This window comes from Pseudopodoces humilis, chromosome 3 (assembly GCF_049639895.1).
Source record: "Pseudopodoces humilis isolate 2021_Gansu_Grassland_sample_001 chromosome 3, ASM4963989v1, whole genome shotgun sequence".
Classification (NCBI taxonomy): domain Eukaryota; kingdom Metazoa; phylum Chordata; class Aves; order Passeriformes; family Paridae; genus Pseudopodoces; species Pseudopodoces humilis.
Window position 1 is genome coordinate 88,752,920 of NC_142202.1, and position 21,452 is coordinate 88,774,371.

At 39.1% G+C, this 21,452-nt stretch overlaps 1 protein-coding gene across 1 annotated transcript in view; it reads left to right on the plus strand.

Annotated features, from left to right (window-relative positions):
• KHDRBS2 (KH RNA binding domain containing, signal transduction associated 2) overlaps positions 1–21,452 on the plus strand; it is a 312,149-nt gene that overhangs the window by 140,643 nt on the left and 150,054 nt on the right. Inside the window, exon 4 of the mRNA XM_005518121.3 lies at positions 19,005–19,151. Within this exon, the coding sequence (XP_005518178.2) occupies positions 19,005–19,151 (147 nt within the window). The remainder of the gene's footprint in view (positions 1–19,004; positions 19,152–21,452) is intronic.

Sequence of the window (21,452 nt, forward strand, 5' to 3'; positions counted from 1 at the left end):
AAATTGCATGGATGGCTCTAATGGAACCACTTTCCTTTCACTCCTTAATCTCACTCTCTCCTAAATTGGCAGTGACAGTGTAAGTCCGTTTTCAGAGCATGTGCTTTTAAGCAACATATCATGGTTGATTTTTTGAAAAGTAGACATCCAGTCACAGCAGGGGGATTGATTGCCTTTAATTCAGGAATTATGTAACTAATTGAGAATGCAGGAGAGGCCTCCAAAGGAAAGTGAAGATAACCAGTGTTCTGTCTTTTACTGTTCACAGTGTAGGAACAATTGTGGTACTGTACCTAAAGCCAAGCAGGTGACAGTGGGCATATTCAAGTGTCTGAGTATTATTATTTATGTGAGAGGTGGGGTTTCACAGCTGATACTTTTATCCAGTGGAGATTTGGAAGTTGCACTATCTTTGGAGGAATCAATACGCCCCTGAATGAGAAGACTAGTTGCCTTTGGGGAGTATGGATGTAATTTGACTTTGACAGACAACTTCAAAGCTGTGCTTTGTAGAAAAGTCATGCACCCATGAACTGGAAGACGGACACGCTTGAGGAGCTTTGCAAAGTAAGGAGGAAAAGGACTTTTTCCACGTACTGTGAGTCATTCTGATAGAAGGGATGCTCTAATTGTGCCATGAGAGAGACAAAAATATGAGACGGCAAGAATAATTGTGGCTATGGGGTTTATTTTTTCTTTTTGTCCTAAAAGCAGGAAGCTCTGCTCTGTTAGTGGAAATGAACTGTGAATGGAAGACATCAGCTCTGTTCTGAGCCTGAGATAATGCACCCACCTTCCAGCAGACAGAATTAGTGTTTCTGCTGTGCTTGTTGCAGCTGTGCAGCACCTGGCTTTCAGTTGTATGTGAGTTCATCCCAGACTGAGGGCAGAGCACACCATCTATACATGTTCTCCTCAGCCAAGTGAAAAAGGTGATTGCTGGGAGGATGAGTTGTGTCTTCAGGTCACTCTGAGAAGAAGTTTCTGTCTATTCCTAGTTATTTCAGGTGCCTTCAGAAACCAGCTGGTGCAACCCAGTTTGCTCTTGGAGACCTTTAGTATTCAGCATAGCTCATTGTGTCCTTCCTTGCCTTTCATTTTCAAGTAATGACAAAACTAATGACACATGAGCTTAAAACGTGATTTTTCAGATGAAAAGCACAAAGGCAAATGTACGGGTATAGCTGTCAAACATGCTTAGAGATTTATTAAGATCTGTGGCATCATATCCAGTGGAGTGTGCTAGACTACAAAGGGCAGGAAATTTTATTCAAATAGAAAATAATTATTAAAGTCTTTTAGACTTTCTAAAGTCATGATTTTGATGTCAGGCTGTAACTCTTTTTCAGTATCCTATTCCTGTTTCTTAAATTTTAATGTCTAGCCTTACACCAACAAGGGGAACTCTCCTAGTACTTCCAGAACTTCTTACTCATTCTTCATGGTTAGGTAATGCCCTTTCTGCATCTTTTAGAGGAAGAAATAAATAGAATTTCTCCACTTCATTCACAGAAGTTGTGTGTCATGTGCCCTTTTCCTGAACATAGCAGAAAAAACCAACAGGCAGTTTTCTTGTTCAGAAATAGAAGCTTTCCTTTAAACATCCTAACTCCAGGTAGGATCTTTTTCTCAGCTTCTTCCTGTGAAGACTTTCACATGGACTCTATGTCTCTTGCCTCTGTTCTTTTGTTGGGAGGCAAAAAGACCTCTAGGTGCAGCCAGATGGGTACTGAGTCCTACATTATCTTCCAGCTTGCAGGTAAAAACACCACACTGGATTTCCGTTTTCCATTCAGGAGTTTTGTATGCCTGCTGGTTTTAACCTCTCATTAGGCAACATGCTAGTGATGTGTTTTTTCACGTAGCCCAAATGGGTGATATCCAGCATGACCACTAGATCTGACATCCACTGGTGAAGGATAGAGGCACTGGCAGATGTAACCTGGCTCCAGCACTGTGTTTTGTTGAACAACTCTTGCTTCTGTCCCACTATGTTTGGTGGGCAGTACTGCTGGTGGCACATGTATGTCAACCCCTTGGTCTCCAGCTCGCTCCCAAGGCTGCCCCAGAGGCTGTGCCAGGCTGCTCCTGTGGACACCAGGCAGCCTGCAAAAAAACAGACAGTGGTCAGCAAAACAGCATGGCGCATTCTGGCTGGTCCTGATCAGTGTCTCATGGTTTTCAATTTGTCAGAAACCAGAGCTTATCAGGCAACAGTGAGGTAGCTGCATCTGTCTTCTCAAAACAGAAAAAAATATGTGAGAAAATCTGTTGCTGTGCTCTAAAATCGCCATTATCCATTATACACAGCACAGTCACATCCCTTTCCTAATCCACTAAGAGCAGAAGATCAGCAATGAAGATCTTAAAGACCTTCAGTTTGCCTATACAAAGCTAAATAAACAAGGTACCAAAAAAGAGAAACCTATTATTTTCTGCCTTTGTTACTGAATTTTATGTACCCTTTCCTTCTAGACCTCTAACTCTCTTTCCCCTGAAAATGAAAGCTGAAATTCTGTTAGCAGGGAACAGAAGGATTCTGTTTCCAAGTCACCTGTTTCTTTATGAACACACTTTGGAAGCACATTAAAAGATTCCCACAAGAATGTGTTTTGCAGATATGTTCTACCCATCTGGGTAGAAGAAAATGAATGGAAATAAGAGAAATAAAATACAAAGCAGTCTACTGCAAACAGGTGAGAAAAAAATCCCCATCTATTTAGATAAGCCCTGTAATGAGCTGTACTAAACACACTAAAAGAGACTGATTTGCTTAAACCATTTGTCAATCATGTTGACCAAAGGTATTGCAAACATAGAGGATGCAGATTTTCAAATGTGAAATCAGAATGGTTTGATTTTTTCAGTGCGGAAGACCAAGTGTGAATTAAAATGTCTGCATGCTGTGCTTAGATTCAGAAAGTGATAGAAACAGCAGGTGGCTCAAAAGGTACAGTATGGGTTGATTACAAAACTAGTCAGCAGTCAAAGGCTGCTGGTCATGTGCTGGTAAATGTGATGATTTATTTCATCTTGGACTTTGTTCGTGCACTGACCCTTTCTACTCTGACCTGAAACCAAAAAGTTCTCAAAACTGTACTTTTAGGTTTTTTAATAGTGTGTTTCAAGGAGGGGTGTTATAAAGCAAAGGAAGATCCTTCAGAGTTAAGATTAATGCATGGAACTTCATAGCAATGCATCCCCCTGTGTTCACAGAGTGAAATAAAACTTAAAGCAGCCCGTCACATCAACACATACTCCAAAGGCTTCCTTTGGTTCTCGGGCTATCTCAGAGAGCCCAAACTGTTGATCTAGTTTTGGACTGGCTGGGTCTGGCAGGCAGCCTGTCCTCCCTTCCACCCTGCTGGGACTGTTTATAACACAGCCTCTTGTTCTTTTTTCCTAGAAACACGTTGTGCAATAGCATGCAAAGTATTACACAACAATAGCAATAATATTTGCTGGCTTTACATTTATTTCAGAAAATACGTATCATCACAGATTCTTATCCTCTAAAATATTTCCTTATTTTTATTGTCAATATGGCTTCAATTAGATAAGAAGAAAGCACACTGGACCTCCTTAAAGTTACAAATATTTCAACTGCATGTGCTGATCTAGGGAAAAGGACTCTGAACTTGACAGGTAAAGCCACTGCATTTCTGCATTCCTGACAATATCTGCATAAGTTGAAAAAACCTCAGCTTTTTCTGTGTTATGTGCAAAGGAAAGTTGGTGGACCTCTGTTTGTTAACCTCTCCTGTGTACTCATTGTCCAGAGATTCTACCATTCTATGTGATAGAAGATGCTAGAAACTTGGTCAAATATATTCTCACTGTTAGAATGAAAGAAGAGCAGTTCCTAAGCACAAAGCACAAAGAACCAAGAACTAAGCACAAAACCAACTGGTTTTGGACTTCTGCCATGAGTCTGAAGCTGGTTTTTAGATAGTCCAGGGTCATTGCTGTATGTAGATTGCATTTAGTGGCCACAACATTCTCCTGCCTGCACAGCGGGATGCTATAGTGCTGATCTGCATTTCCACAGACACAGAAGAATCAGATCTCCTGTCTCTGTGGCAAACATGATGGCTCATCTCATTTGTCACCCTCCCTTGTGTCTGAGGAGACGGTGGCAGAAGGATGGAAGACCCACATGTGAGTGGATTAGAGGGTTTGCGGACCCTTGGGGACCCCGTGCCCCAGGGAGAGGTGCTCAGTCGCCCTCACGCCTCTCTCACCAGGTGCTGGCAGAGACAGGCACTGGTGAATGCAGCCTGCCAAAACAACAGGAGCAAGGAATGGTTGACAAAAGGATTTCTTTGCCACTGAATGTTTCTAGACTAAAAACACACTTTGACAGAAAGGGATTCAGAGAGATACTAGGGAAAGAAAAAAAAAAAAAAAAAAAGCAGGCAAGCATCTTTCCTTCCTTATTAGCCATTTTGGAGGAGGCATTGCAGACCCTGGGACAGGGCACAAGAAACATGGGAGGGACAGCAGAAGGCTGGAGGCAAGTGAGCCAAGGGGTGGTAATCCCCATCATGGCCAGAGGTCAAGGAATGCTGTTAATGGGAATTTGTCATGCTCTGCTTAACCAGAGAGGCATTTCAAATGCTTACTCCAGGCTCCTCCATGCATCTTAGGGGAGTGCAGTAATAAAACATGATTGCCCCAGTGCCATTTTTCAGACTGCAGAGGAGCAGAACCTGTCCTTTCATGAAATATTTACTGATTGTGAAAGGATATAATTGGTAAATGACAGCTGAGAGAGGGTTAATTAATCAGCTGCTGTGATACAGCAGTGTTCCCACAGGCCCCTGGAGCCTGAGCACCATGTAGCTTTTCTGCTGGGGAACTCCATCACTGTCAAACCCCTCAGTAACTTACATAAAAAGAAAATAGAACAAATGGAGTTTCTCATAATTAGGTATATCATCTCTCTTAAATCATACTAGAATCTTAAATCATAGCAGAATCTGTTGGCCGGTATTGCTTTTGCAACGACTGTTTCTGAGTGAAAGAAGTATTACACTTTGTGCTGAAAAAAAAAAAAATAGCTATGGAGCCTGGTAATAGTAATATCTCAGCCTGCACTTGCCTAATTGCTTGGGTTTTCACCTCTGTCTTTGCTCTTCATATCACCAGCAGTGTAACATAGGTCAGTTGTAAAATTCTGTAATTTTCATTCAGCATGCCCAGTGAATACAGGTAATGCTTAAATATGTGTTTGGAAGAGCAAATCAAATGTTTCAGATTCATGCTGGATATATTATCTTTTCCTGAGCAGTTAAAATGATGTCTGTAATCCTTCAGTCAGCTTCCAAATTACTGACAGCAGTCTTTAGACTTGTCTTACATGGTTCTATTACTTTCCATTTTTTCTTTCATCCTGATTATTTTTATAAAAGAGTCCAACCAGTGCTACATGTTCCCCCCCCCCCAAATTTTCATAGTTACCAATTGCATTTTAATTTCTTCTTCATTAACATGATTTGGACAGGTCAAAAAAGGTGCTTCCATCCATAAACTGATTCATTCACCTAAATTCCCAAATCATCTTGAACACCAGCCTCAGCTTCATATGAGTCACCCTATTTGTTTCCATTGAGAGCTCCATGTAATTAGTTTAGGCTTAAAAATCTAACTTCTGCATGCCTAAGTCAAGGGAAATGAACCCCACTCATGGGATTCAAATAATTGTTCATTTGTCCTATATTTTTAAAGCGGGACCTTTGTCTCAAATCCAGCTAGTCAGCAATGACCCAGGGTTGAACACAGCCTTGGGAGGGAGATTATGATGTCTTTTAAGAACCTGAGTAATTTGGTCTTTGCACACTTTGACTCAAAACCCCTAACATTTAGATGGAAAAGTAGCACAATGAGCTAAGTCTGTTAGGAGCTGAAGTTTTCTTCTGAGTTTCTGTGGTACACGTATCCCTTATTTAGGAAATATTTTTCATTTTTCCCTTTTTCCAATTTAGGAGAAAGAAAGAAGAAGAAATGCATTTTTTTTTCAGCATTTAATATCAGTCATAGCATTTGAGGATGTTCATACAATGATAAAAATATCCTCATCTTTTGTCTCGAATCTGTGGAGAAAGTCTGCCATAAACAGGGTTATTGTTCAGTTTTATTTTACGTTCATTTATACTGGTATTGAAAATGAGCAGCAAGGGAGACCACAGGTGCAAAAGCAGTAAAGAACTGAAAAACAAATAAAATGCTTCATTTTCAGCCAGAGGCAGGTTACAATATTTCCTGGGAAAAAGCTAATTTCTAATAGAAGGAAATTTTGGGATAAACTGATGGTGACATTAGGCAGAATTGACTATAATGATTGATTTAATCTGCATATTTTTTTGATTATCGGAGATATGGCTACCATGTAATAAAAATTTTGCAACACTCAAAGCCTGTGCACAAGGTTTTTTCTTCTTGCCTAAATCTGAGCACATAAAGGAGGTTGGAGGAATGCTTTAAATTGCCAAGGATGATCTGGATGATAAAACTTAAATGCAAAATGAATATTAATTTTTAGTGCAGTAAAATTAGCTGACTCTGAAAACTGCAGGTACTTAACCTTTTCTGGAGTACAATTATCTGTTTTAAACTGAATTCTAAAATTATTTTATGTATGCTTGGAGTTTTGGTGATAGTCCATTCTGGTTTCTGTGCAAGTCCTCATGGGAGATGGGGAGTTTGGGGTAGAGGATCTGGAGCAGTGTACTGTGAACTTTTAGGGGAATACCCTGACTGCACTTAGTCACTGACATCTTGACATGGCCAGTGACATCTTCAGCCTGGGGTAAGCTCCTCTGACGTGAGTGCATATCTGGTGTTTTCTTTGGGGCACTAGGAAGAACAGCGTGAAATTCTGAACATTGGACTTCCTGGAAGAAAGCCCTTGCCATCCTTCAGGCTACTTTCTTTGTGATTCTAGGATTTACATGTACATTGCAAAGGAGTCAGCCAGCCTTCCAGTGAGGATGTATCTGTTCTTAGGTAAAAACAATTTATTCTAAAAATTTGCAGTGAGGAACATTGAAGTTTCCATAGAGTCACAGACTAAATTACCCCAGCCAAAAGCTACCATCATCACCCCAGCCAAGTTATCTCAAGATAAACAAACGTGACAGAACTCATTTTAACTTCCTTTACTTTTGCTTTACAAGTGATAGCTTTTAAAGTACTCTCTTGTGTTACAAAGTTCAGGTCAGGTCCAGACTGCACTGCCAAGGAGCTGCTGCTGCTGGAATTGTACATGGTCTGAGTACTCTGCACATTCCATGAAAATGAGTCTTCAAAAAATTTCCATTAGAATAGCTATAATCACTAGTCATTAAAAAATCATGTATTTTACTCAGATTCATTTATGGCTTATAATGGACTAATATCCTTACCGATTTCCATTGTGAGAAAATTAGAAAATGTGTTCTTCCTCTTTGCAGAGCAAATCCCCATCATAGCTGAGATGACCGAGAATCTATTTGCAAGCTATTTTATTTGCAGTCAGTAAATCTATCAGACATGGAATCATGATAGTTCCCCAGCACAGGAAGGACATGGACCTGTTAGATCAAGTCCAGGGGTGGGGGCACTGAGTTGTTTAGAGGGATGAAGCACCTCTCCTGTGAAGAAAAGCTGAGAGATTGGGATTGTTCAGCCTGGAAAAGAAGTTTAGGGTTGATGTAATTGTGGCCTTCCAGTACCTGCAGGGAGCCTACAAGAAAGATGGAGAGGGACTTTTTATTAAGAGCATGTAGTGACAAGGTAAGGGGGAATGGATTCAAACTGATAGTAGGTTTAGATTTGATATTAGGAGAAAATTCTTTACTGCGAGGGTGGTGAGGCACTGGAACAGGTTTCCCCAAGAAGTTGTGGGTGCCCCATCCCTTAAAGTGTTCAAAGCCAGACTTGATGGAGCTCTGAGAAACCTGGTCTAATATAAGGTATCCCTGCCCACGGCAGGGTGGCTGGAACTAGATGATCTTTAAAGTCCCTTCCAACCCAAACCATTCTATGATTCATTCTATGATTTTATGATATATATAATGTTGCTATAACATTAATCTGTCAGCTGTTTCTGACACCTTTGTGAGAAATCATCCAAGAACTTGCAATCTCATTAATACTTGTTTGTCTAAATTACTATACTGTGAATAATTAGATTTCCTAGATAGTAGAGGAACAAGTAATTTTTCCATTGAAAAGTGTGTTTGGGCTCTTTATCATTATGTGAAACCTAATTCTACAATAAAAGAGAAAGTTAAAGTTGCAAAATCATGTGTGACTGTCACATGGGAGAGGGAGTGCATCATTTGGAAGACATTAAAATTCTGGCTCAAGAAAAGATATGTTTGTGAAGAAGAGTGACACACTGGTTGATTTTTCAGTTATTTGATTTATTTTTAATTTGAAATACTTTTTCAGAAGATAATGTATTTTTTAAGTCAGCATAGGTATTGAAACATTTTTATCTGTGTAATGCCATTAGAAAAACAGTGTTTGCCAATTATTTATGGACTTCCTTTCCCTCTTCCACTCCCCAGAGTTCAGTTTTTCTCTGCCATTGTGGGTTCCCTCCACTGATGTGGTTTCCACATCACTGCATGAGAATCAAGGGGATACAAGAAAATAGTGGTCTCTTTTAAATTTGTGGTAGGATACTCAAATCCATTTACTGCTTTTGTTTGCAATGTTGTGGTTAATCAAGGGGCAGGCTTAAGGAAATCATTATTGACAATCAGCCAGGAAAATTGACTTTATAATACAGTTTATCAGACAGGTCTTTAAACTGCTGGAGGCCAAACCATCCCTATTACCCTGCCTGGACCAATATGGTAATCAGGGAGAAGTCACTTGCCTTATATCCACTGTTTAGGGAAGTACATTTCTTGTATCACAGGTTCCATTGCATTTCAGGATGCAATTACATTAACATTAACATGGAAACATTAACATTAACATGGAATCTTGCAACAGTGGAGACTTGTTAGAAAAAGCAATGAGGAGTTAAACGGGATCATCAGTTTGAGCTTTTAAACCTTAAACAGGAGCCTCCCAGTTGGATTTGAAAGGGTTCATCATAGCAACATTATCCTTCAAAAAGTCCCGATGTGTGGAAGGAGTAGAGGCGGCTGCCACCGCAGGAGGTGAGGAGATGAAGGTAGCCGGCAGTTCTCCACACATCTTGCAGCAGGCATGATTCCTGAATTTGCAGCTGAAAGTGGCTGTAAATAACTCTCCTCTGCACTCTTTCAGCTCTGATTATAATGAGCAATCAGAGTGGCTGAAGTGTTGCCTTGCTTTCTAGATGAAGCGCCTCTAATACTATTTTGAGCGTATTTGAATGCTTATTAGTAATAGGAACTTTAACATCAGAAGTGGGATCCATACTTGACACATCACCGCCTTAAGCATACACATCTATGTAATAGGTGATAAAAGATACATCAGCAAGCAACTGCAACTGTCATACAACAAAAACATAATAGATCTACATCTTAGGGTTTTTTTCTATGTATGCAACACATTATGCCTCACACTCATGGGCTCACAGTTCCAAATAAGAGAGGAAAACTTAAGAAAGCGCTCAGTCTGAAACCCCCGAAAGTTGCAGGTAGAAAACTTTGGGTACGAGCATTAGAAGAGCTAGTGAAAACTGAAAAGTTTTCCAAGAATTCATTGTTTAAGGACATCCTGAACTGCAGGAACATCGATTGCCAAGACTTTGATATTTAGCATTGCATATGAAAATATTTCCACATTCTTAATAATTCTTTACTTCTTTATCTGTTTTGTTTCTAAATGTTTTTAAATTGGGGCACCAAAATGGTCTAGTAGAAGTTTTGAAGTTTCATTTATCTTCTTTTCTTAAAAATTGCCTTGTAGAAAATACCGTAGTAATTGATATTGAACACAGAGCAAAATCTTTCTTCAGATCTGAATGTAATGCCTTCAAGATCTTTCTCCTGAAATAACATTATCTAGAGTCTGTGCACACAGAAAGAGGTGGTCTTTATCACTGGAGGATTTTTATTACTGTTCAACTCATTTTCTGGATCACTTATGAATAGTTTAACAGAACATGTTCCCAAATGGTTCTTGTGGGATTCATCTAGCAGCTTCTCTAAAATGAACACCTATTTCCTGTCTTCCATAATGCGTAACTTGATGAGCTCTCCAACTGCTACCTCGTTAAGGAAAAGGGCAGCAGCACCACTTTTGCATTCAATAGGAGTGTATTGGGAACATCTGTCTTACTTAGTCCGTTGGTACTTTATGAATCCCAGGGAAGCTTAAGCCTGAAAGAATTACCAAATTTCCTTCACTGTCATGTGGTGCTGCTGCCCAGACACTTCTGTCTGAGGAGTATTACTATGGACAATTCTGATATCTCTAGATTTCAGGGATGGAAAGCCATTGAACAGGAAATTAGATGGCCGAAATTTGGTGTTTAGGATCAAAATCATGCCTTAATCCTGAGTGCGTGAGATTTTTTTGCAGCTGTAAGTTAAGTGACCAGGTTACACAGATTGGGAAAGCCTTGGAGGTCTCTTCATGTAGGCACCTATAATAGCAATTAGGCTTGGAAGTAATACCTACATGCATCAGTGGATCTGTTCTCTAGGCCTGTGTAGAGGAAGCATCCTTCATCAAGTGAGTGGTTAAACAAGTATTTACTTTCAAGTGTGAACTTGGAGCCTTCATAATTAAGTGTGGTTTAAATAAAAATAAATTGATTGCCAAAGACAAGCTTCAGGCTTCTTGATAGTCAAAGTTAAGTGTACGCATTAGACCTCTTCTGATGGATTGTTTCAAAATACAAGTCTTTTGTTCTTCTTATACATAAAATAGCTCAGATATGGATATTTCCCTCCAGAATTTTCTCCATGATAGAAATATTCTTTCTATTTCCTTCAGGTGACCAAAACCAGTCTTTAAAGCCCTTGACTACAACTGGAATTTACTTTTATTTCTGTTCAATAGTGTGTAGCAAAATAATTAATTCAGAGCCTGGAGAACTGCAAAACCATATTCTTAAAAACAGAATATGCCTTGGAAATCTTGTGATACAAGTGATATTTATTCTTTGGAGAAAAAAATGTGTTCTTGTTAGGACTAATATAATCATAATAAAACCAAATGACAGAGAAGGAACAAAAAGGTGATACAGATATTTAATTTAAATTTTCCTGTTTGTACATTTTAAATAACCAATACTGGTTTTTATTAAGCAAAGCTTTTGCAAACACTATATTCATAACTGATATAAAAATGAATGTTTCCTGATTAATAAGAATAGTTGAAAAATTTTTGTCAGTTTATGGAATTCTTAGCATAAATGCAGTAAACCTTCTTTTAAAGATGACTGATAATTTGTCATCAGCTAGCTTATTGTAACAAAACATTAGTGTCTATAATATTTGTATCACTTTAAGGTAATTCTCTCTCTCAAAAAAAGCTATTAAAATTATTTCTGGAAAGTGAACATGACAGCAGAGGAAAAGAAAGTATGTTTTCCTCCAACCAGTGTAAATGAAGTTATATCTGCTTTCTTCAAATGATGTTTCTCTTCTGCCAAAGGCTTGTTGCTTTATTGGTGACACAGTAAGCTTTTAAAGCTCTTACAATGCCATCAGCTTTTATTATATCCCTCTACTCTTCATTTTTTCAAATCACTAAATAACTGTATTTATCCTTTTGAATGTGGTGATTTGGCATTGGCTGTCAGCAGCCTGGGTGTGGTTGAGCAAAACCCTGAATCATAGTAAGGAGCCCTTTTATAAGGGGTGGTAAAGTTTGGGACTACAGTCTGTGCTCATTAGTTTTGATCCTTTTGTGCAGAGACTCCTCCTCAGCAACAGCTGTAGCCATCACAGTTTGCACTTTTGCAGAGCCCAAACAATTGTTTATACCCTGGGACAGAAAGATGTATAATCTAGCATTGGTAGAACTAAGAAGTGCATTGAAAGCAGAAGGCCTCATCCAGCTATATATTTAGGTTTAAAATTGCACACATGTAGATGAAAAAAAATCTCTGTATCCCAAGAGTGCTTTTCAGAACTGGTCATCAGAGGCAATTAGTCCCTTTTGTTGTGTTTCCACTGACACTGGTAGCCCTGTGTCCCAGTAAATGTGGTGTTGCCATCACCTGTTGCAGGTTGCAGGCTTTGTTCTGAAACTGTAGCAAAGGGCTGGGACCTGCCAGACTTTCTCTGGACTGCTCAGGGTCTGTCCTCAGCTCCCTTTGAGCTTGCTGACTTCCAGCAGCCCTTGTCTAATGGCTGAGTGATTTTTACCTTCACTGCTTTACTTTTTGCCTAGGTTTGTACTATATCTGTAATTAACGGTAGCAATAGTAAATCATTATTCTATGTGGAGGGTGCTAGAATGGCCCTGGAATAAAAGTGCTGCACAGAGGAGTACAGGGTTGGGATGGAAGTGGAGGCATTGAAAGCAAAGGCATGGGATGATAAGGAAGGCTCTGGGACTGTGAGTGGGGACTAGGAATCAAGGTCAGCTGCAGGTCATTAAAGGGACACAACATTGGGATCTGAGTAAAATCACTTCATGAGTTACAAAGAGAGCAAAGAACACATAGAGCAGGTGTAAAACCATATCTAGTGAATTTGGATGGGAAATGGAGTTGCTAAACAGTGTATATAGCATGTTTACCATCCTAAAAATAACCCCCAGTCCTTCCAAGAGAGAGGAGGAAAAAATTACAGCGGTCTGTTTTATGTGTCTGTAGTGGATTGACTTTGTCTGGATGCCAGGTACCTACCAAAGCCTCTCTATCTCTCCTCTCCACAATTGCAGAGGGGAGAGAAAATATAGCAAAGGATTCATGAGCTGAGGTAAGGACAGAAAGAGATCACACCAAATACTGTGAAGGGCAAAAGAGGCTAGAATTGGAGATATTAATTGTTACTAACAAAATCAGAGCAGGGTAATGAGAAGAAAAATAAGATCTTAAAACTGCCTTTCTGCCCACTACTCCCTCCTTCCCAGCTCTACCTCCTCTCGCCCAGTGGTGCAGGGAGACAGGGAATGGGGATTACAGTCAGCTCAGCTCACCACAGGTTATGTCTGCCACTGGTCCAGAGGAGGAGTCCTTCCCCTGATCCAGTGTGGGGTTCGTCCCACAGGAGACAGTCCTCCATGGATTTTTCCAACACCAGTCAATCCCACAGGCAACAGTTCTATGCTTAATGGTGCAATGTGGCTCATGTGGGATTCAGTCCTTCAAGGACAGCCTGCTCCACCATGGGTGCCCCACAGAGAAACAAATCCTGCCAGGAGCCTGCTCCAGCATGGGGCTCTCATGGGGTCACAGCCTCCTCTCAGGCATCACTGCTCCAGTGTGGGGCTCCTCCCCAGGCTGCAGGTGGATCTCCACACCCTGTGTCCCTCCATGGGCTGCAGGTGGATCTCTGCACCCCTGTGTCCCTCCATGGGCTGCAGGTGGATCTCTGCACCCCTGTGTCCCTCCATGGGCTGCAGGTGGATCTCCATCCCTGTGTCCCTCCATGGGCTGCAGGGGCACAGCTGCCTCACCATGGGCTGCACCAGGGGCTGCAGGGGAATCTCAGCTCTGGCACCTGGAGCGCCTCCTGTCCCTCCCTCTGAACTGACCTTGGTGCCTGCAGAGCTGTTCCTCTCACATGTTACCACTCTGCTCTTCTCTGGCCACAGTTACATCTGAAATACAACTTTTTCTTTCTTCTCCTTAAACACGTTGCCACAGGAGTGTTTGTACCTTGGCCAGCCACGTCTTGGGGCCATCTGGGATTGGCTCTGCCAGACTCTGAGGAAACTTCTGGCAGCTTCTCACAGAAGTACTGCAACTCATATCAGTGTTGTCCTCTCCGCAGTGAAGCCATCAACTGTAGGATCCCCAGGGCAGTAGAATGGTGAGCATAAAACCAGGGAAAGAGTCAGACACTAGAAAGTTAGTTTATGTGTCATTTTGCCTGCATGGAATTTGAACTGCAATCATTAGTATGGAACTATACTTCTAATAAACCTTGTATTTATTAAAGGGAAAAAAGAAAAAAAAGGACTCCTTTTAAGATATGTTCTCACCCATAGTAAAACTGTAACATCTTGTTTGGAGTTCAAGCAAACTATATTGTAACTTGGTTGCAACAAATTGTTAATTAGCCTCTCATAAATAAAAGCATGACATTTTCTACTCTCATTAATTATGGCAAAGTCTTCTTCCTGAATCTGAAGGCATCTGGATTGCAGTGATTCCTAGTTATGATCATAAGTTTTAAGATTAAAATAATCATATGAAGCATCTTTAGGTATGTTAATCGTGCATTTCTTGAGGATCTTTGATTTCCTACATAAGCTTAGCAAACTTGCAATTCATTGATTGTATTCACTGAACGTCTTTGGCTTGGTTAATTCAAGGAGCAATTGTCTAATGCCCAGGTGGTTCTTATCTGTGCTGTTTTAGCTTCTGCCTAGATTTGTACAAATGTAGAAACATTTGTAGGTCTGTGAACTCTATCACTGCTCTTAGTTTTCTGGCAGGGATTTTTTTTTTTCTCCGAAGAGTTTAAATTTTTTCTTCATTTAACCTTCATGTCAGATGTTAGGGTTCTATCAATAGTGGTTGTCTTATCACATTCTTCTGCTAATTAGTCTTTTTTTTCCTTTTCACCCCTCTAAACAACAAGATTATGTAGCTGTGGTTTAATACCTCCTAGCCATTAAGATTTTGTTGCATTTCATTTCATTATGAAAAGCATCAGGAAATAAAACACTGAAGGACCTGTTTCCCCAAGACACTACTGAATGTACACACTTCTCTGCTCCATTTCACTGAAGTAACAATGAAAATTTTAACGATGAATCAAGTATAGAAAAATAATTGTTGTCACCTGTATCTGCAGTAATTTTCTCTGTTGTAGGCGATGTTCTTTCTAATGCCTGGGTTTCATAATGGGGTCTCTGTGGTTGACTGCAGGTGTTGTACACCCACTCTCTTTGCCCTACTATGTGAGCTCTCTTCATGTACTCACCACCTCCATCTTCTTTATTCTTCTTCCTGGAGTGAGAATATCTAGTTTAAAAACAAGAGTCAAAGAACAGCTAAGGTCTTTAAGGTCTTTTAACTTCATTCTGTACTCTGCTGAATCTCTTTCCAATGCCTCATCCATTATCACATTGTTTCTCCTTTTTTTGTTCTTTTGTTTTGTTTGTTTCTTTTGTTTTGTTTTGTTCTTTGTTTCTCCAATGATGGGACCTTGGACCTGAAAGATTTTTAACTCCAAACCCAGTTCCCCCAAGAAATTAGTTCACTATTACTTTTGCTACTGCCAGTGTGGCAGACAACATTTTGATTTTTTTCTCATTTATGTGCAGATTAAAAATTAATAGGTTTGCATTTGTCAAACTGCATGCTCATTAATTTTCTTCTGTAGCATTGCCAAATTGATCTTATGAATAATGCCTGTGTAGCAGCAGCCTTGTCATTATCATCTTTGTCTAGTCTCTGCACTATGCTTTTCTTTGTAAATTCTTGCAAGATATAAAATCCATTGCAATTCTCATATTGTCTCATAAGACACCCATTGTTTCTTTTCGTAGCTGTATTTGTTTTATTATAAGTTCTTTGTATTGTATTGATGAAATTTATCTCAAAGATCTACACAATTCCTAATGCAAGTTTCTTTTCTATTATTCTTTGTTATCCTGTTATTGCAGTGTTATGAGGACACTTTTGATTCACCAATCTAGACTGTGTAACTTTGTTTTCTTTTGCAAACTCCATTTCTTTCAACTTTATTCCAGTATTTCTATTCAAGCATTTTAGCCAGGCTTCCTGAAAAAAAGCAGTCCTCTGTCAACACACATCCTTTTAAAATATTAAGAGTTCTTTCACATCCAGAGATAACTCATCATTTTTCTTGGCCTTTGTGTTCCTATCACTCACATGCTTCACTTTTGCAGAGGTTTGTACTCCTAATATTTCTGCTATAGTTTTATAAGTAATTTTCCCTTTTTAGTGAACTCAAAATTCTAAAACACAGTAGATGTTTCAAAATACCTGTTACCATATGAGAGAGTGGGTTATAGAGCCATGCATCATGTTGAGGGATCTTTAAGCATCACTTAAGCACTGTGTGACAGATACTCTAAGAATGAGAGGAAGAAGAGAGAATGAAGGGAATAAAGGAAATCTGAAGCACGTTGTATGAGGGGAGCTGAGTTTGGTCACTCTTGAGAAGTGAAGGGAATTGACATGCAGAATGGAGTGGAAGAGGATCAGGATGAGGGACAGTTGTCTCTCATGTTTTCTCTGCTATGCTCAACCCACACTGAAGTAAAACATTGTCACTGTGAACTAAGCAAGAACCATACTATGAATCTAAAAGTCAGAACTAAGAGCAATTGCTCTAATCCAGAAGCTCAAGGAATCTATTCCTTTTCTTTTATAAAGCAGTTCTAATCAGGCCCCAGGTTTTTAGTTTTCTACCCTAAGATCCAGTGCCTGAGACTTAACTGGATTTTGATTCAGTGAATCCATCAGGCTTTCGATGTGCATCACCTTCCACTGTGTTTCATTCTGTATCTATATAAGTAAGCTTAAGCAGATAGTATTTCTGTGCTTGTGCTGTGAGAGAACCACTTGGCTGCTGGATGGACACTGACTAAGGCTGTGAAAGCTGAACAGGGTCTAGAAAACTGCTGGGCATGATGTAGGCAATTGTAGAGCACAAAAAGCTATGAGAATCTGTCAAAAGTTACAGACAGCAGCTGAGGAATACCTGAACCTTAGAGGCGATTAAGGCAAAGTTATATAAGAAACTGCCAAAGTCCACAAGTAATTGCACTGGTGTTTTAGAGGCCACTAGGGCCTTGCAAGGCCATTAGCACCCAGATAGTCTTGTAAAGAACACCATAAAAAATAGATTTGTGATGATCCCACTTACTCTACCTTAATGTACCAGGTGCTAGAAAGTCTCATAACCCATTTCAGTCCTTAGCAGTCCTGCATGGGGTGTTATTCATTAGTGTTTTTGTTTGACTCAGAAACACAGTTTAGAGGAGAGCCTCCTCATCATTCCCAATTCCCATTATTTAAAGCAAGCAGAGCTCACAGGGTTTTAACTGGGCTCCTCTCCTATGAAACTAAATCAAGGCTGGACTCCAGAAAGGCTCTCTGGCTTCTAATGGGAACTCAGTTATTGCAAGTATTTTATTTTAGAAATAAAATAATAGTTCTCATGCTCTGCAGCTACAGGATGTAGCCTTTGTATTATCTGGAAAATCAACAATCCTTGAGGCTGGATCTTCTAACATAGATAAAAAGAACTGAATACTTATTTTTAGGAGCATAGCATCTTGCAGATGTTTTTGATAGCAAGCATTGGTGTAAACTGGTCAAAGCTAAAATAAGTGAAGTTAATGCAGAATTAAATAAGCTAAATCACTAAGAATTGTAGTTCTGTTTTTACAGTTTCTGTATCTTAGCTAAATGTTAATAAACTATATTTTAGTATATACTAAGAAGCTAGAATCTTTTCACCATTTTCAAGCAAATTAGTTTACTTCTTCTGTGGTAATGTTTTCTGTATATACATATTTTCTTCTAAATTACATTTCTCAAAATATTTTTGAAGACTGAGAGTTCAACTCATCATTGCTTTAGCATTACTTATAGCTATCTTGTGTAGTAATGGCATAGATTTTTCATTATGTTGTCATAGCCAGTGCCTTTAACATGATCACTATTCTATGTCTTTGATTTTTATGGAGCAGTAACTACTACGAATGTATTTTGCAATTTACATTTGCCTATCTCAAAGCTTATTGTAAGAAAGTGGATTGACATTTCAGAACATTACTCTAACGTGAAGTAGGATTGTTAGGCTTATTTTATAGCTAGAAAATTGGGACCCAAAGATGGTTGTGCTATATCTAGGTGAGGTGATTCAGCATCTTAGCTGGTGAACACTGCATTGCATTTCCCTGAATTGGGACTGGGGCTGAAGCTCAGACATCACTGAGTACAGAGAGCTGCTCAGGGGCCCTTGGCATAAGGAGCACATGGATCTGTCAGAGCAAGTCCAGAGGAGGGCCATGAAGATGATGAGTGTTGGAGCCCTTCTGCTATGAAGATAATTTGGATTGCTCAGCCTGAAAAAGAGAAGGCTTACAGTAAATTTATGTACCTTTCAAGTACAGAAAGAGGGCAAGAAAGCCAGAGCACTTTTCACTTGTTGAAAAGGTGCATAGTGAGGGGACAAGGGGTAGTGGCTTTAAACTGAATGAGAGTAGGTTTTAGGTTAAACATTAGGAAAAGTTAACCTCACTAGGAGTGTGGTGAGACACTAGAACAGTTGGACCAGAGAAGTTGTGGATGCCCCATCCCTGGGAGTGCGTAAGGCCAGGTTGGATGGGGTCCTGAGCAACCTGATTTAGTGGAAGGTGTCCCTGTTCGTGGCAGGGGCACAGGAACTAGATATTCTTTAGGTCCCTTCACACCCAAACTATCCTGTGATTCTCTGTCTGAACTAAAAGTCCTAGGGCATATTTTATTCTTTTGGTGATACTAAAATGTACAGGCTGCAGATATTTGTTGAAGAACCTAAAGAGTTTACTAAACAATAGTGTTCTGAAATGGTTAAATGCATCTTTATTTTATGATTTTTTTTGTGGTTTTTTTTGCGAAGATCTAAGATTCAGACAGATGAATGCAGCTTTTCCATTATGGATTTAATATGTCAGTACTTCCTTCTGGAGTATTTAGCATTTTTTCAGTGTGTTGATTAAAATCTGCTTTAGATGATAATTATGCTGGTTTTATCATTCAAACACTCAAAACTGATTTTTAAATCTTTAAGTGGCTTGAACCAGACTTTTATTTCTCAAAGGATTTAAAAGTCTGCTCATAGTATGTCTTTCTGTCATGTTATCTGTCAAATCACTGCAAAATTAGTAGATTTCCAGTTCTAAAAACCAAATCCACCCTTTCTTCATAGGAGGAAGAACTAAGGAAAAGCGGAGAAGCCAAATATGCGCACTTGAGTGATGAGCTCCACGTATTAATTGAAGTGTTTGCTCCACCTGGGGAAGCGTATTCTCGTATGAGTCATGCCTTAGAAGAAATAAAAAAATTCCTGGTTCCAGTAAGTCACTTGAAACATTCTTTTATGACAGGTTTTGTTACGTTGAGTTTGTCCCTTTAGACTAAGGAAAAAACCCCTTCACTCTGTTCTGTTGAACTTTCATCTTTCATTCTTTTGTCCCAGGGAGATGCCAAACAGGCCATTAAGTGTTGATGCTCTGATAAATTTTCTAGGTGTTTTACTATTTCTGTCTGTCATTGTTTTTTGCTTTCCTTTCTTCTTTTCTGGAGGAACTGGTAGATGACTTTTGTTTTCTGATTGCAGACATTAGTATGAGAGTACACTTTCAAGATTTTTGAATATTTAAGTCTGTAAAAACATTTTAATACATGTAACAATTTACCTAAATATCATGCTAATGAAGTTAATGAATTTCTTGTGGAGCAAACAGCATGAACAAAACATTCCTAAGACATTTCTGTTCAGCTTATGACTCAGACCACAGTTTAGCAATCTTCCATCAGCTAGGAGAGGGCAGGAACATACTTTAAAGCTGTGAACTTTTTCAGTTTGATTTATACTAGATAAATCATTTTCTGGAATATTTATCTTCGTGTTTATTGATTTTCTTCAAATTCTCTGAAAATGATTTTTTCCACATTTATAAATTCATTCCAGTCTATTTTCATACTTAAATTTGTCTTAGAATTGAAGCATATGTGTACTAAATATTAAGTGAAGTAGTACTAGAATTACGTGAGTTCTTTTCTGAGGTCTGTCCTGAGAGTTCTTAGTGCTCTTAAAGTGTTCAGAACTCATATCCCTTAAAAAGAATATGATGAGAACTTGTTCCTATTTTTGATGGGAAAAATGAAGTGTCTGTCCAGGTCTCTTGATAATAATGGAAAGATTCAAAGAGTGCCTCTTTTATGAGTAATAGGAAGCCAAGATATGAAATGCTCATGTGAGGCATATGAATACTTGCATGGCAGAATTTCAGCACCTTTTTTGGTGTGGGCTTCTTGATGTGGGAAAAGGTGAATCTTTACAAGTAAAATGTTTAAACAGACTATTTAAATGTTAGTTTTTTAAGAGCAAATAAACTTTTTTTTAAGATCACAAAGTAACTTAAGATTGTTAGAAATAAATAGCTGGATATTGCTTTTCATAAAGAAGTTTGTTGGCATGAAGTGCCCAGAAATGAGCTACATTTTAAACAAGTTAAATCTGTCTTTCTGAATCTTCCTTCTGATTTCCTTATGCTTCCAGTTTGGGAACACTGGTAATAAAATGCCATTTAAAATTCTTTGAAATAACTGTGGGACAAGAAAGCATTTTCTTTTTCATAATTTCTGACTTTATGTTGAACATAAAATACAAGGGACAAATTAGGTGAATATTGTAATGCTGGCAGCATGATATGGAATGACATTTTTGTTGCAAGCTAATGGTGAAGATCTGCCAAGCCATTACACTGGAAGAAAATTTGTCATTAAGTTACTTGTTCCTGAAAAGTCTGGCATGTCATAGCTTAAAATGATAACAGGGCCAATTTCAAAATTTGCCAGTCTTTGTCATGATTTCCAGTTGTTCTTGACTTTCCAAAACTCAGTTTGTTTCTGTAATAGGTTCCTGTTGAAAGCTACCTTCTTATATCCTTTTCATTCTGGAAGAGAGCTCCTGCATTCTAGCATCATGCAATGATGATGGCACCTGGGTTTTTAACATCCATCACGTGTTCTGTTCAGCCTGGGTGAATAAGGGAGAGAGACCAGTGTGTTTTGGGAGTAATATTAAAATTTGTTGTAATATTCAGCATCTGTGCAAGCATATATTTTGTGTGACATATTATTTATTTCTAAGGATTATATGTCTTTTCCAGCACAAGTATAATAGCTACACTGGAGGAAATATTAAAACAGGTTCTTTGTTATGACATTTTGAACGTGGTTGGCAGTGGCAGTAATAGACCCTGTCAGAGAAGGCCACCAAATTTGTCAGGCATGATTTGCCCTTAGTGAAGCCAAGTTAGCTGTCACCATTCACCTCTTCATTTTACATGTGTCTTTGCAAAGCTTCCAGGAGGATTTGTTTCCATGGTCTTTTTGACCTGAGGTAAGGCTGAAAGAGCTGTAGTTTCCTGTGTCTTATTTCTCTTTTTGAAAGTGGGGGTTACTTTTCCAGTCAGTGGGAGCCTCAGTGGACTGACATGACTTCGCAAATATGATTGGTAATGGCTTAGCCACTTTCTCAGCCAGTTCCCTCAGAACAAGCAGATGCATCTCCCCAGGTCCCATGGCCTTGTGCACTTCCATATTTTTTAGATGTTCTTGAGTCTGATCCTCTCCTATAGCTGGCAAT